The sequence below is a fragment of the Globicephala melas genome, chromosome X (assembly GCF_963455315.2).
Source record: "Globicephala melas chromosome X, mGloMel1.2, whole genome shotgun sequence".
NCBI lineage: Eukaryota > Metazoa > Chordata > Mammalia > Artiodactyla > Delphinidae > Globicephala > Globicephala melas.
In genome coordinates this window covers 15,692,783-15,709,001 of record NC_083335.1, presented here as the reverse complement: position 1 = coordinate 15,709,001, position 16,219 = coordinate 15,692,783, and the positions used below count along the sequence as shown (strand labels likewise).

Below are 16,219 nucleotides of genomic sequence, written 5' to 3'. Positions count from 1 at the left end.
CCCTAGGGAAATGCAAATGAGAATTACAATGAGATACTACTTCACACATACTAGGATAACCACAAATTAAAAAAAGAAAAATAACAACTGTTAGAGAGCATGTGGAACCATCATACATTACTGAGTGAGACTGTAAATGGCGCAGCTTCTATGTAAAACAGTTTGGTGGTTTCTCAATAAGTTAAATATAGAACTACCAAGTGATCCAGCAATTCCACTCCTAGATGTGGACCCCCAAAATTGAAATCAGGTGTTCAAACAAACTTGTACTTGAATGTCCATAGTAGGGCTATTCACAATGGCCAAAAGGTGGAAGCAACACAAATGTCCATCAACATATGAATGGATAAATGTCATATATCCATAAAATGGAATATTATTCAGCCATAAAAGGAAAAAGGTACTGATAATACAACAATGTGAATGAACTGCCAAAATATTATCCTAAGTTAAAGAAGCCAGATATAAAAGGTCACATATCGTATGATTCCATTTTTTTGAAATATCCATGAAAAGCATATAGATAGAGACAGAAAGCATATTTGTGTTTGCCGAGGGCTGGGGTAGGGAGGGAATGGAGACTGACCACTTAATGGGCATGGCGTTCTCATTTGGGGTGATGAAAATGTTCTAGAACTAGATAATGGTGATGGTTACACAACATTGTGAATGTACTTCATGCCACTGAATTCTATACTTTGAAATGGTTAAAATGGCAACATTTGTTATATGTATTTTGCCACAATAAAAGACCCAATTGATCATAAATTTAAGGATTTACGTTCCAATCTGTTCCACTGATCTACACACTTATCTTTCCACCAGTACCACACTGTCTTACTTACTGTGGCTTTATAAGTTTTGAAATAGGTATGGTAAGTCCTTCAACTGTTTTCCTTTTTCAAAATGTTTTGGCTGTTTAAGGTAATATAAATGTATATTCCACACACATTTTAAGATCTGCTTGTCAATTTCTACAGGAAAGTCAGCTGAGATTTTGATAGATATTGTGTTCAATCTACAGATAAATCTAGGGAAGGTTGACAAATTGACAATATTGAGTCTCCCAATCTACGAACTATCTCTATTTATTAAGAGCTTCTTTAAATTTTCTCAGCAATGTTTTGTAATTTGTAGTAACTTTTAGTATGCAGGTTTTGTACATATTTTATCAGATTTATCCCTAAGTGTTTTATTCTTTTTTAAAGGCTATTGTGAATCAAATTGTTTTCTTAATTTCGTTTTTGGAGTTTTGTGGCTAGTATATACAAATACAATTGATATTTTGATGTTGGTATTGTGTCCCATGGCCTTGCTAAATTTGTCTGTGGGTCTACTAGCTGTTTTGTGTGTGTGCGTTTCTTGGGATTTTCTCCATATAGGATCACCTGTGAATAAATACAGTTTTATTTCTTCCTTTCCAATCAGGATGGCTTTATTTCAGTGAGGTAGGGGGCTTATTCCACTGGCTAGAACCTCCAGTACAATGTTGAATAGAAATGGCAAAAGTGAACACCCTTCATTGTTCCCAGTACTAGTGAAAATACTCATTCTTTCACCATTAAGTATTATGCACACTGAGGTTTTTGTAGACACTATTTGCTGGGATGAATGAGTTCCTATTATTCAAAATTTGTTAAAGGTTTTTAAAATGAGGGACTTCCCTGGTGGCACAGTGGTTACGACTCCATGCTCTCAATGCAGGGGGCCTGTGTTTGATCCCTGGCCAGGGAACTGGATCCCACATGCATGCTACAACTAAGAGTTCACATGCCACACCTAAGGAGACCGCCTGCCACAACTAAGGAGCCAGTGAGCCGCAACTAAGACCCAGTACAACCAAATAAATAAATAAATAAGTAGAACATCTTCCCAGCAATCAATAAAAAACGTTAAAAATTTATTTTAAAAAAAGTTTTTAAAATCATGAATGGAGGGACTTCCCTGGTGGTCCAGTGGGTAAGACTCTGCGCTCCCAATGCAGGGGGCCTGGGTTCGAGCCCTGGTTGGGGAACTAGATCCTGCATGACTGCTACAACAAAGAAGTCTGCATGCCACAACGAAGATCTCGCAGGCCGCAACTAAGACCCGGCGCAGCCTAAATAAATACATAAATATTTTTTAAAAAATCATGAATGGGTGTTGGATTTCATCAAATCCATTTTTAAACCTATTTCAATGATCATGTGTTACCCCTTTGTTCTATTAATATGGAGTATAACATTAATTAGTTTTCTGATGTTAAACCAACTTTGCGTTCCTGGGATAAATGCCACTTGGTCATGGTATGTATGTCTAGGGTGTTTGGACCAGGTCTTTGCTGGTCTCCCTACTTCCCATTCACAGAGGATGTGATCCATGAAGCAGAAAAAAGAGAATCATAGTGAGGAGGGTGCAGATCCCCCAGCTTCTTCTAGGGCTGTATCTCTGATCAAAAAGCCACACCTTCCATGCCAGTCTCCCATCCTCCCAAGGACCCCACAGAGGAGCCCCTCATCCCCCTGAAGCACACACAGGGCATAGACCCCAGCCCATTTCCCTATGGCCACCAAATTGGCACCCTCACCAATGATGGGAGGAGCCAGGATGTCCCCGCCCACCTCCTCTTAGCGGCCACAGGAGCCCACCCGCTGCACCCTCATTGGCTGGACGGCCACGGAGGTGGGCCTGCACATTGCGCACCCAGGGACTGGAGCATGGGGCCCATGTCACCTCCTAGGGTGGCAGCAGGGTTCCCTGGGGGCACCGAGGCTGAGAACCGACAGCAGGAGGCTCAGACCCTGAGAGGTCGCTGTGACCAGAGGGCATCTGTGAGGCAGCGGCTTCGACAGAAGCAGACCTCGTGCATCATCTCCTGTGGCGCGTTCCCAGGCTGCGGTGACCACGCTCAGGCCTCTGACCAGGGCGGTGCCCATCTTCCGGAGGAGGGGGACCCCGCAGAGGGGGCGTGCCCCAGGCAGCCAGGGCTCCCACCAGGCACCTCTCAGTCCCCTTGTCCCCCCCACAGCACCCTCGCCAGAGGGGCTCCCTCACCCCTGGTCTGGGCGGCAGAGGCGGCTCCGTCTTGTGTGCATTGATCCCAAGTGGGCAAGACGGGGGCAGAGAAGGCCCACGGGGGCGCTTCCCGGCCCTGCATTTCCCCAGCTGCTCCTGCAGCAGATGCCTTTCCAGATTTCCCTTACGGTGCATCACGCTGAGCTAAGGGTGAATTTGATTTTTTTTCACAAACGCCTGTGTATTTGAAGCCAAGTGGAAGAACCATGGATCTGTCCCCGGTCGGAGGGCAGGGGCCACGTTGAACTTGCTCACCTTTGTGCCCTGAAAACCTGCCCCAGAGTCTGGCACTGAAGGGATGACTTGGGGGACACTGAGAAAGCGTCATTTTGTTGGTGGGAATCCATTAAACTGAGAAAGTTTGCTGGGGAAGGTGGCGTCCGTGCTGATTGCATTAATTCTACTCTTTGTTGAGTACTTGTCTGTGCCCTGGCAGGAGAGGGAAGTGAGCACCCGACTTCACCCTGAACCACAGGCAGGCTGGCCTCAGCACCAGGACAACTCCATGTCCCTAGGTTCTAGGTTTTAAAAACAGAACTGCCATATGGTCCAGCAATTCCACTTCCGGGTATATATTTAAAGGAAATGAAAACAGGATATCAAAAAGATATCTGAACTCCCATGTTTATTGCAACATTATACACAATAGCCAAGATATGGAAACAATCTAAGTATCCATCAGTGGGGAGTTCGCTGGTGGCCTAGTGGTTAGCATACTGGGCTTTCACTACCATGGCCCGGGTTCAATCCCTGGTTGGGGAAGTGAGATCCCACAAGCCACGTGGTGTGGCCATTTAAAAATAAAAAAGGTTAATTATCCATCAGTGGATGAATGGATAAAGAAGATGTGAGATACACACACACACACACACACACACACACACACACAAAGGAATATTATTCAGTAGTGGAAAAAGAAGGAAGTCCTTCCAATTGTGACAACATGGATGGACCTTGAGGGCATTATGCTAAGTGAGACAAGAACAACAGAAAAAGACAAATACTATATGATGTTACATTATGTAGAATCCAAGAAAGCCAAACAGAGAGTAGAATGATGGTTAGCAGGGGCTGGGAGGCGGGAAAATCAGGGATCAGTTATTTAAGGATACACACTTGCAACAAGTAGATGAATAAGTTCTGGAGATCTAATGCACAGCATAGTGATTATAGTCAACAATATTGTATCATAAACTTCAAAGTTGCTAAGAGACTAGATCTTAATGATTCATACTACAAAAAAGAAATGATAATTATGTGATATGATGGAGGTGTGAGCTAACACTACTGGTGGTAATCAAATTGCAATATATAAATGTACCAAACCAACATGTGTACACCTTAAAGGTACACAATTTATATGTCAATTATATCTCAATAAAAAAATTAGTCCCTACAATTTAAAAGAAAACTACAAATGGCCAATGGACATATGAAAAAAATGTAATCTTGATATGTATTGAAAGGCATGCAAAATAAAATATCAAAATAAACAATTTGGCTTATCCAATTGAGAGATTCAAAACCTGTCTTGAGACTTCGCTACAGGCAAAGATGAGGAGCAGAAAGAAAGGAACCACGACTTTATCCCAGGACAACTGGAGAGTGGATTTAATTCTAGCCGTGAACTGGGGATGATGGGAAAGGAAGAGTTTGAGGGAAATGATGAGTTAAATGAAAGATTACACTGATCTTGAGGAGAGAGTTTTGCACCCAGCTTGAGGCAGGAAAGGCAGTAACAGATTTTGAAACGTGTTGTGACCCACAATTGCCACCCTCGTCTGACAACAGTGTCACTCCTGAGTGGCATGAGCACAGTAACGTGGCACCGCTGCTCTGGAGGGTGTCAAACCCCTGAGGCGTGCCTACCCTGCGGCCCACGTGCAGGAGTGTATGGTAAAAGATTGACCATGACTGCAGCACAGCATTTATCCACAAGGACACCTGTCACCGCGTCATCAGTAAAACCCAATAAAAACCACAAAAGCAAACCAAAGCCAACAACAACCTCAAACTCAACCCCCCAAACAAACAACAACAAAGGAAAACAAGCAAGAGGCAGTGCGAAATACATGATGAGAGCTTCATACCAGAGATACTCTGTGGCTTTGGAAGCAGAAGCGTACTTCATCACACAGGAAGATGAGCAGGAAGTGTTTATGTCATAAAGTGAAAAAAGTCATATGTTCCTAATTTTACATATATAAAGGACATGCACACAAAGTGAAAATTCATCCGAAACTGGGCAGTTTCCCTCGGGGTGGCCTGGGCTGGGACTCTGTATGCTGTCTCTCTCTCGTGTTCTGACTGTATTGGGTTCTGACTGGCCCTCCTGGAACTGCCCTCTCAGCTGCTCTTTCGCCCTCCCCTGACTCAGTTGCTTGGATCCCAGTCAGTCTGCAGAGGTGGGAGGTTCGCAAGAAGACAGGTGGCCCCACCTCAGCGTGGCCCCAGCTCAGCGTGGCCCCAGCTGCTCCAATGGGGAGCTCCACGTTGCTAAGGCTCCCAGCTCCGCCCCCAAGCCCTGGGTTCCTTATCTGTCCCCTGGCCCCTACCCAGAAAGACCAGGGTCGCCTTCAGACTGTGTCCTTGCACCACTCCTCCAGCCTAATTCCCTGCCCCTCCAGGAGGTACTGGGGCCTCAGGAAAGCAGCTTCTGCTTGGGCTTCTAGTTCAGACTGGGCTCCGAGACTCAGTTTCTCCAAAAAATGGGGATAACCGTGGTGCTGGTTTGCAAACTGGTCCTGTACACAGAAGGCAAGGAGAGACCTAGAAAGAAGCAGACCACTCCAGACTGGGAAGGGGGCACGGTTACTAAGCAAGTGAACTTACAGATGAGGCTTGTCTTGAGTGCACAAGACAAGCAGATCTCCCCACCCACCTGGCAGAATCTTAAAAGTTTGTACAGAGGTCTTAATGGAATTCAGTCACATATTCAGTCCAGATAGTCCCAGAGACGCCTTACTCTCTCAAGGCTGCATCCTCAAAAGGGCTCTGGCTGTGGGAACAGTGGGCAGAACGTGCATCCCAAGGAGCGGGGAAGGGTGAGGAGCCTCCGACGGCCTGAGGCCAGCTCGAGGTTCAACCTCAGTGACATCCTAGTGGTGACCTCCTCCAGAAGGTGGCCATGGGGATGATGAGGTTAAGGCATGGTGCCTGGAGCTCGGCAGGCTCTCGTCACCTGCCAGTTCGTTTCCTTTCCTCATGGTGACAGGGCTGCTCTGGCTGAGACCTGGGGCCATTTGTTGAAGAGACATCCTCACACTGAAGGCCCACAGCACCCTGAAGGCTCCTTTCTGAAAATGCACGAGTGCCCGTGGCTGGCCTGGGGCTCCGCTGTGGTCAGTGGAAGAGCTGGGCTCAGCGCGCAGGTCTCTGGTGTCCTAGGCGCCCCTCTTAACCAGAGTGTGATGCGCCAGCCTGCCTGCCTCCCTCGCGGGGGAACACGGTCCTCCCTCATCACGGTCCCTTGGCCCCTGGGTGCTGGATCCTCTCTCCCATCTGGCTGTGCCAGGCTACCTGGTCCCTGAAGTGGGTGCAGAACCATCAGGGACTGAACAGGACCATCTGGACTAAGGGACGGGAAGCTCGGGGCTCTGGCCGGGACTGGAGTCTACCCCTCCCTCCTAGGGTGGCGAATGCTGGAAGAGACCCTCTTATCAAGTTGCTCTGACCCCTGCGGAGCTCTTGACGACAGGTGTCTTACCCCAGGCTGCGCTCCTCGTGTGACCACACCCCGAGTCCTCAGGACACCCCTCTCCTGGGTCCTATGGGCCTGCATTCCTCTGAGGCGGGTGCTGCCCTCCCCTGCAGGCGTCCCTCCCCAGCCCTTTGTCCTCGGCCCACCCTCCCCCTGCAGCAGCCTCAGAGCCCCTGCCCCAGCTTCTCTGCCGGGACAGCTTGCGTCTAAGGTGGGAGTAAGGGAGGCAGGTTTCTAGTCCCAGAGGCTGATCTTCTCCGAAACTCAGACACCACCTGGCCAGCTGGGAGGTGATGGAGACCCTGCCACCTGCGGCTGCGGAAGGGCCTTCGGGGACACAAAATGATCTGCAGACAGTCCATTCCACCTCACCTACCGCAGCCCACCCTCGGGGTTCAGCTGAATTACGCGCCTTCTAACACCAGCCTCTAAGATGAAGAAAAGGCCTAGGCGTCAGTTGATTCAAATAAAGTTTGTGAATGAGACAAAGTGCCACCTGTTGGGCCAGGCCTGTGCTGCTGCCTTCCCCTCACGGGAGCAGTGGTCCGGGTCAGCTCGGGTCTCGCCTCATCTTCTGACCCGGCACCAGCCCCGCCCTCAGCCCCGCCCCCTTAGAGCCCTCGGGGTGCTCCCCTCCCCCAGCTCCCGGCCACCAGAGTGGGGTGAGCTCGCCGCCCCTCTCTCCTCCGAGGCGGCAGAAACAGGAGGCCTCCAGGTTTTATTTGATTGAACTCAAAGGACTTTCTTCTTAACTGAGACAGACAACAAGATTTGACAACACCCGAGACAAGAACCTTTCTCTGACCAGACGCTGCTGCCCGGTGCAGCGTACATCACACACAGCAAAGTGGAAGTTGTCTTATTCAAGTCGGTGTCTGATTTTGTAAAAGCTCCACTGCCTGAGAAACAGACGGCAAATAAATAAAGTGCTCTGAGAGCCCGTCAAGCAGCAAGGGCCCAGCGGGGGAGACGAGGAAGAGGTGGGGAAGCGGAAGCAGCTCAGAACTCGGGGCCAGAACCGTAAGAACAGCCGCGGCAGGAGTGCATGCTAAGGACGCGTCCCCAGCCCCTCCCACGGCCAGCCCCTCAGAGCGCAGACAGCCCCAGCCAGGGCCACCGCCGTGCTCCTCCCACGATGGGTGGGAGGGGGTCTCTGAGCCCGGGCCCCTGGGCCTCCAGCGCGCATTCTCCCTGTTGGGAAGCAGCCCCAGGCAGCTCTAGCTGAGCCCCGAGCCCAGGGAGGACAGGGCACCCTGCACAGCTCACTCTGCTCAACAGCTCCGCGCCCGCTGCAACGCACAGCCACTCGTGTGTGTGCACAAGCACTCACACACACGCTCACACCCGCACGTTCACTCACACACACGCGCTCACACCCGTACACCCGCACACACTCATACACGCGCACTCACACATGGGCACCCACGCGGTCAGTGAAGAGCCTCCCCTGTGCCATTCTCAGGCCCTCTCAGGCTGGCCCAGCAAGAGGCTGGAGCTGGAGATCGAGCCACCCGGAGGGTGAGAGCTGGGCTTGAAAGGGGCACGTCTGCGAATCAGCCCCAAGGAGGCCCCTCGTCCTCTGCTCTCCTCCCATGCAGCCCCGTGGCACAGTCTCTCAGAGGCTGTGCCCAGACCTCCGGGGATGCAGTCCGCAGGCTGGCAGGCTCCCAGAAGTGGCCCTGGGTGGGCACAGTTGGGCTGGAGGAGGGCCACCAGGACCAGGGCTCCCGGGTGACTTGGCACAAGGAAGGAAGCCATCAGGCCCCGTCGGTGGGCATCTGTGGGGGGCACGTGGTGGCCGCAGTGCAGCCTCCGGCCCTGGGGTAGGCAGGCAGAGATCCTCAGCTGGGACCCGGGCTCCAGCTGGGCAGCTGACGAGGGCACATGGTGTGAGGCTCGGCCGCTCTGTCCTGGGGGCAACCAGGCTGCTGGGGTGCTCAGCCCCAGGAACTCTGAGTGCATCGACCATGAGCAACCACCGCCCGAGCAGACGTGGCAGCGGTGCGGGGTGAGGGCCAGGGTCTGTCCTGCCTCCCCTCTGCACCGCTCCTGGGGCGTCAGTCAGCAGCGCAGCCAAGGCCTCAAGGACCAATGCAGGCCCATCCAGAGGAGACTCTCCCGTGAGATGCTGGGCCCAGGGGCCAGCCTGGGGACAGAGACATGGGGTCAGGCGTGGGTCTCAGCCCCACCCCACCCACCACTGTCCCTTCCCCTCCTGGTGACACGGTCCCCAGGAGCCACCCACCCTCCCATCCCGCCACCCAAACTGAGAGGGTTGTGCCACTCAACACTGAGGAGCTCTTGGTCCAGCCTTGGGTGGGATTTGCAGCAGGGTGGGGAGGTCCGGCTTGTGGGTGAGGACCTTGCTCCCTGGAGGTGCTGGGACTCATCTCTCCCGTGCCCATCTCAGCTCAGACTGTCCCCCGGTCTTCCCTGTGACTTTCCATACACTCCACTTTCCCTACCATGGGCCCCTCTGTCTCTAGGTCCCCTGGGAGCCTCTGCTCCCTTCCCCCATCCCTCGGCGCTAGGTCTTCCAGAAGAAGGTGGGAGAGTGCAGGCCCAGAGGAAGGTGGGAGAGTGCAGGCCCAGAGGCAGATCCGGCTCCACCACTTCTTACCTGTGTGATAAGGGCAAAGCACTCCCCTCCCAGAGCCCCAGTAGGTGGGGAGGACAGAGCTCCCGCAGAGTGTCGCTAGGTCTGTCCTTCCTTCCCCGTGTCAGAACCGGAGCACTGGGCCTCCCCACCCCTCGGGGTCTGTGCCTGGTCCCTTCCTGTCCTCGTGGGTCAGGCCCTTCTCTAGGCTGCTCCCCAGGCAGCTCTAGGGTCAGGGTCAGGGTTAGGGTTAGGCACTCTCTTGACAAGACCAGAGAAGGGGCAGGTCACTTCCTATAACACCAGCTCCTGAGACAAAGAAAGAGATGGGGACTTGAGAGCTGCCTCCCCACCCAGAGAGGTCCCTGTCTCGCCAAGTGTCACCTCCTCTACAAGCCCCTTCTCCATCTCCCCTCCACCCCAGCCTGAGAGCTGCCCTCCGCTCAAGGAGATCCCCACTTTCCCAAATCCTCTGGGACACGGGGGCTGCTGGAGGCCATCCAGGGCTGTGACACCGGGAGGGCACGGGGAGGAGCTGGAGGGAGCGTGGCTGAGATGGCGGGAGGGCCGGGGAGGAATGCACCTTTCCTGCTCTTCCGTGGCCGCAGATGCGGAGCTTTGGAGGATGCCCCAGGAGAGCGGAGAGGGGAGCAACAGGGCCAGCAGCAGCAGGCAGAGAGCAGTCCCCCGGCCGCAGAGACCAGGCAGGGGGCCGGTTTGCAAAGCGCTGAGAAACAGACCTGGGCTTTGGCCAAGAACACAGCCACCCTTCCAGGCTGCCCCCCAGCGTGTAGAGGACAAGGGTAGCAGCATCTTTTCTCCTCTAGGGCCTTCCCTGGGCCTCCTCTGGGCCTCCCCGAGCCCATTTCCCTCCACTCCCCCGTGTTCAGGTGACACCACTGGGGCCGTGGCCGGGAGGTGATGGGCTGACCCTCCAAGATGCCGAGGCCGCCGCCTCTCACCCCCATCTTGGAAATATGACAAGGGACTCCGGAGGGCATGCGCCCGCCCTGCCTTGCCTGCTCGCGGCTCGGCAGCTTTCCGGGATGGCTTTCTCGGGCGCCTTCCACGTCTCCCCCAAACCACCGAGGGGCCTGGACATCTACATGTCATGGCAACCGCCTCCCTCCAGCCCGAAGTCCAACCTCTGGCCTCCTACCTCTTTGGTCAGGGCCAGTCATTCACGTTCCTGCTGCAGAATTTCTTCCTTCTGCTCCCCACTTCGCCCAAGGTGAGGCAACAGGTCGGCCGCACTCGTAATTTTCTCGAGTTCGATGGAAAGGGCTCGTTTCGCGAGTTTCTGTACAGTTCGTCACCGGCCGCGACGTGGGTGACCAGAACCGGGGCTTGGGGCTCGGTGGCCGTGACCTCCGCCGAGGTCTAGGGTCCGGGGGCCCGGGCCGCCCCTTCTCCTTCCCCCGCCGCGTCCCGGCGGCCCTGGGTCCCGCGGAGCTTCATGCCGGCGCCCCTGCCGTCGCGGCCGCGCGGTGGTTGCGGGCGCTCACTCGATCCGCACCTGCAGGCGGACGTTGAGCATCACCGAGGCCACGATGTAGAAGTAGGGGAAGTTCATGCGCAGCCGCCAGGCCAGGTCGAAGAAGGTGATCAGCGTGCGCGTGAGCCCCTTGCAGAAGGCGCCGTACGAGCCGCGGGCCGCAGCCGAGCGAGACAGCCGCACCGCCAGGCCCGACATGGCAGCCGCCGCAGCCGCAGACAGGGCCGCCGACGCCGCCATGGGTTCGGCCCGGCGCACACCCCGCCGACTGACCGCAGTGGGAGCGGGTGGGCAGGTGGACGTGAGGCCTGGAGGCGACAGCCCGCCCCGCCCGCTCCGCCGTCTCCCGAGGCAGCAGCAGCCACAGCCACAGACAGCTCCACCCCCTCGCCTGCTCCCTGAGTGGCGGCCGCCAGCTTAACCCCGCCCCTAGCGTGGCCGTGCCCCTTTCTGGGGCTACAGACTGGCCGCCACGGACTCAGCCCCACCCACGGGACACGCCCCGCCGGCAAGCCCCGCCTCCTCCCCGACTCCCAAGAACAGGGCCAGAGGGCCCGAGCGCGTTGTGAGGCGCTGCTGCCCTGGGATCCTTTTGCAGAATGCGCTAGAGCAGAGGAGTAGAGGCCGGTGAGGGTCTGGACCGCTGGGCTGATTCTGCACAGAAGGCCCACCTTGAACCCTCTGCCCTGTTTACACCATCTCCTCTCCCTGCCTGTCTCCACAGAAAACCGGGCCAGCCAATCCACTGTACTTTTCTAAGAATTCACATGTTTATGGTAACTCTGCACTATGGAGTTTCACCAAACCCACACGCGCATTTTTTTCTTTTCGGGTATATTGGCTGGTCATGCGTATTTCTTTATTCGTGAATTGCTCCATTGCCTCGTTTTCCTTACCTTTCACTCCGTAGTGATTTCTAAGCACTCCTCTTAGTCTATCTTTGCCCTGCATACCGCACAAGGTCCTCTCAGGTATTAATCTGCTCTCATTCATTGCCTTTTTCTTGCTGTTGGGCTTTAAAGCCTTTTCGTGGTTTCGTCTAATCTTTTTCTAAACCACATCCAATCCAAACTCCGTCACGTTTTCAAGACTATTGAAATGCGCATGCTTCATTATAGTCAGGACTTTTAAAAAGCTGTCTGCATGAAGCTGATTCACGAAGACCTCATCCCAATTCTCACAAGGAGGGCTGGCCTAAATTAATACCTTAATAGTCCCTCTCAAAATGCCTGTTCACCATCACACTGAATATCTCTGTAGCCTCTGTATAAGTGTTTAAGGAACCCAGCAGATTCATATACACTGAGCAAATGTCTACCTGCATGATCAAGGAAGAAAAGTAAGTTTGAGAGGCACTAGGTTATTGGATTGCATCATGATTTTATCAACAATATAACCATGCATGGATATGAATGCATAAAAAACACCAGGGCAGATATATATCAAATTACGGAACATTGTTTACTCTGGTTAAGGCAGTAGGAAGGAGGACATACTTTTTATTCTCCATGTATATGTATGTATATCCATATGTATATCTATACGTATTACTTGTATAATGCAATAAAAATTATTTGAAAAAGAAGGGGCACAGGAATATAGACTTATGCTTTATAGAAACCCTTTGTTCCAGACTGGATCCAGCGTCATTCATTTGCAGAACCTGTTCCCTCCAATCATTTCTGAAACCTCTCCTTGGCCTCATCTCATTTATTTTTAACATTTTATTTTGAAATAATTATAGACTCACAGGAAGTTGCACAAATAGAACAAAAAAGACATTGTGCCTTTCACCCAGCTTCCCCAATGGTGGCATTTTCTATAGACAGAGTATAATATCAAAACCAGGAAACTGACACTGGTATATTACTCTTGACTAGACTACAGGCCTAGTTCAGTTTTCACCATTTTTCTAACCTGCATTAATTTGTGTGTGTGTGTGTGTGTGTGTGTGTGTGCATGTATAGCTCTAGCAATTTTATCCCATGTCAGGATTCATGTAACCACTACTACAGTCAAGATACAAAAATATTCCATCACCACAAAAGAACTGCTTTGGGCTACCTCTTTGTACTTACTCAGCAACCCTGTAGATATTTTGTTAGAGTTACATCTATCTCATTTCCTTTAGAGTGGCTGTAAGTGGTACTGTGTGTTTAATTTTGGTTTCCACATGTTCATTGTTAGTATATAGAACTGCAATTGATTTTTTAATTAAAGCTTTTCTTTTGAGATAATTGTAGATTTACATACAATTGCAAGAAAAAATAGAGAGATCCCATGTACATTTTACCCAGTTTTCCACAGTGGTAGCATCTTCCAAAACTGCAGTACTGTACAATATCAAAATCAGGATATTGTCACAAATCTATCTATCTTGTTCAGATTTCCCCAATTTATTTTTTGTGTGTGTGTGTGTTTAGTTCTATGCAATTTTATCACGTGTGGATTCATGCATCCACCATCATACTCAAGATATAAAACAGTTTCATAACTGTCAGGATCCCTTGTGTTGCCCTTTTTCGGCCACACCCACTTCCTTCCTGCCCTTCCTCCTTAATGCCTGGCAATCACTAATCTGTTGTCTATTTCTATAATTTCGTCTTTTTGAGAATGTTATACAAATGGACTCATACAGTATGTAACCTTTGGGGATTGGCTTTGTCACTCAACATCATTCTTTGGAGAGTCATCCAATTTGCTGGGAATGTCGTGTCAATAGTTCACTGCTTTTATTGCTGAGTTAGTATTCCTTGGTATGGTTGTACCATGGTTCGTATACCACTTACCCAGGAAGCACACCAGAGTTTCCAGTTTTTGGCTATTAGGAATAACGCTGCTGTGAATATTTGTCCACGGGTTACTGTGTGAACAAAAATTTCTATTTATCTGGGATAAATGCCCAAGAGTGCAATTGCTGGGTTGTATGGTAAGTGCGTGTTTAGTTTCATAAGACTCAGCCAAACTTTTCCATCGTGGCTGTAGCATTTTACATTCCCATCAGCAATTTATGAATAGATCCAGTTTCTCTTCATACTCATCAACATTTGGTATTATCACTATTTTTTATTCTTGACATTCTGATAGGTGTATAGTGATATCTCATTGTGGTTTTAATTTATATTTCTCTAATGGCTAATAATGGTGAAAATCATTTTATGTGCTTATTTTCTATCTGTATGTCTTCTTTAGTGAAATGTCTTTTGTCATGTTCTAATTGAACCGTTTGTTTTTTGGTTTTTGTTTTTTTAATATAAATTTATTTATTTATGGCTGCGTTGGGTCTTTGTTGCTGCGCGCGGGCTTTCTCTAGTTGCGGTGAGCGGGGGCTACTCTTTGTTGCAGTGTGCGATGCGGTGCGCGGGCTTCTCATTGCAGTGGCTTCTCTTGCTGTGGAGCACGGGCGCTAGGTGCGTGGGCTTCAGTAGTTGTGGCTCGCGGGCTCTAGAGCACAGGCTCAGTAGTTGTAGGCTCATGGGCTTAGCTGCTCTGCGGCATGTGGGATCTTCCCAGACCAGGGCTCGAACCTGTGTCCCCTGCATTGGCAGGCGGATTCTTAACCACTGCACCACCAGGGAAACCCTGAATAATTGCCTTCTATCAGCATTCATCATCATGCTTGTGGTCAGACATATGCTGAAACTTAAACTTATTCCAGTAGTCATCTGCATGCATCTTTTTTTAAATTGAAGTATAGTTAATTTACAATGTTTTGTGTTAATTTCTACTGTATAGCAAAGTGATTCAGTTATAGATATATACATTCTTTTTCATATTCTTTTCCATTATGGTTTATCACAAGATATGGAATATAGTTCCCTGAGCTATACAGTAGGACCTTGTTGTTTTTATGCTTCTTAAGTCACCTGAATGTTGCCCTTATTCCAACAGGCATCCTCTTGGTAGTTGTGTCACACTGAACCTTAACTTGTTCCATCAGTAACATTCTAGATTGTTGACACTCTTTAAATCTTATTCTTATTCCAGTGGCTGTGCTAATGTTTGTTGGTGTCACATTGAACTTTAACTTTTCCACGACTCATCTTGTTTGTGTTGGCTTGGTGAACCTTAACTTTCTTCCAGCAGTCAACTGAATGCTTGATCACACACCATAGCAAGACATGAGTCTACCAGCCATCTTCACGCATTTTGTCTCATACTGAATCTTGAGTTGGTTCCAGCAGTCACACCATGCTTGCCATCCCACACTCAACCTTAACCTCATTCAAGCAATCATGTTTCTGACAATGTTTGACACTTAACCTTAACCTTATATCAGTGGTCATCTTCACGTTGGTTGACTCATACTGAACAGTAACGGAATAGCAGTGGTCAGCTTCATGCTTGATGTTTTTCAATAAACCTTATCTGTATTCCAGTGGTCTTCCTCATAATTATAGTCTCACACTGAACTGACCTTTATTCCAGAGGCCATCTTCTTGCTTGTTGCCTCACAATGAAGCCTAATTATTTTTGTAATCCATCCACTTGCTTATTGTTGCACACTGAACCTTAACCTTATTCCAGCAGCCATCTTCATACACATCGTCACCCTTTCAATCCTAACCATATTTCCACAGTCATTTTCAGGTTGGTGGTCTCATCCTGAACCTTTATTGAAGCAGTCACCAACATGTTTGTCAGGTCACACTGAACCGCGTGTACCTTTATTCTAGCAGTCAGCAACAGGCCTGTTTTCTCCCATTGACTCTAAGTTTATTCCAGCACTCATCTTCTAGCTTTTTGTCCCACACTGAAGAATAACCTTCGTCCAGTGTTTATCTTTCTGATTGCGTCTCACACTGGGCCTTAACCTTCTCCCAGGAGTCATCTTCACGCTCTTGTCTCACTCTTATCCTTAACAATAATCCATCATTTTCGTGGTGGTTGTGTCACACTGAACGTTATCCTATTGCTGCAGTGAACTTCCAGCTTGTCATCCTCTAAGACTTTACCTAATTCCAGCGTCATGTTCAGGAATGCTGTGGCACACTGAGCTTTATACTTATTTCCCTGGTGATCTTCTTTCTCGTCGCACACCAAACTCACCTCATTCAGCAGTCAGCTGGATGCTTTTGGTCTCACACTGAAGAATACATTCTGCCATTCATTGTTATGCTTCCTGCACTAAACTGAAACGTGATCTTATTTGAGCAGTCATCTAATTGCTTGCGTTGCCTAGTGAACCTTGACCTCATTCCAGCAGAATGAGGATTGCAGATTCCAATCCAATCTTCAGGATTGTTTCTTCACACTGAACCATAAACTTTTCCCAGTGAAAATTTCCTGTTTTCGTCTCACACTGAACAAATAGTTGTCTTTGTGCTTGTGGTTTCAGCCTGAATCTTAAATTTTATTCCAGCGGTCCCCTTTA

At 50.0% G+C, this 16,219-nt stretch overlaps 1 protein-coding gene across 1 annotated transcript; it reads right to left on the bottom strand.

Moving 5' to 3' along the window:
• Window positions 1-3,662: 3,662 nt before the first annotated feature.
• LOC115846340 (small integral membrane protein 10-like protein 2A) lies at window positions 3,663-11,231 on the bottom strand. The gene is made up of 2 exons (XM_060292596.1): window positions 10,510-11,231; window positions 3,663-8,900 (listed from the first exon to the last, which is right to left on the bottom strand). Exon 1 carries the CDS (start codon window positions 11,083-11,085, stop codon window positions 10,852-10,854), a length of 234 nt encoding a protein of 77 aa, XP_060148579.1. The 5' UTR covers window positions 11,086-11,231; the 3' UTR covers window positions 3,663-8,900; window positions 10,510-10,851.
• Between the last annotated feature and the right edge of the window lie 4,988 nt (window positions 11,232-16,219).

Excerpts from the sequence above, each read along its gene's own strand:
- LOC115846340 (XM_060292596.1), bottom strand. The coding sequence starts at position 11,085 with ATGGCGGCGTCGGCGGCCCTGTCTGCGGCTGCGGCGGCTGCCATGTCG.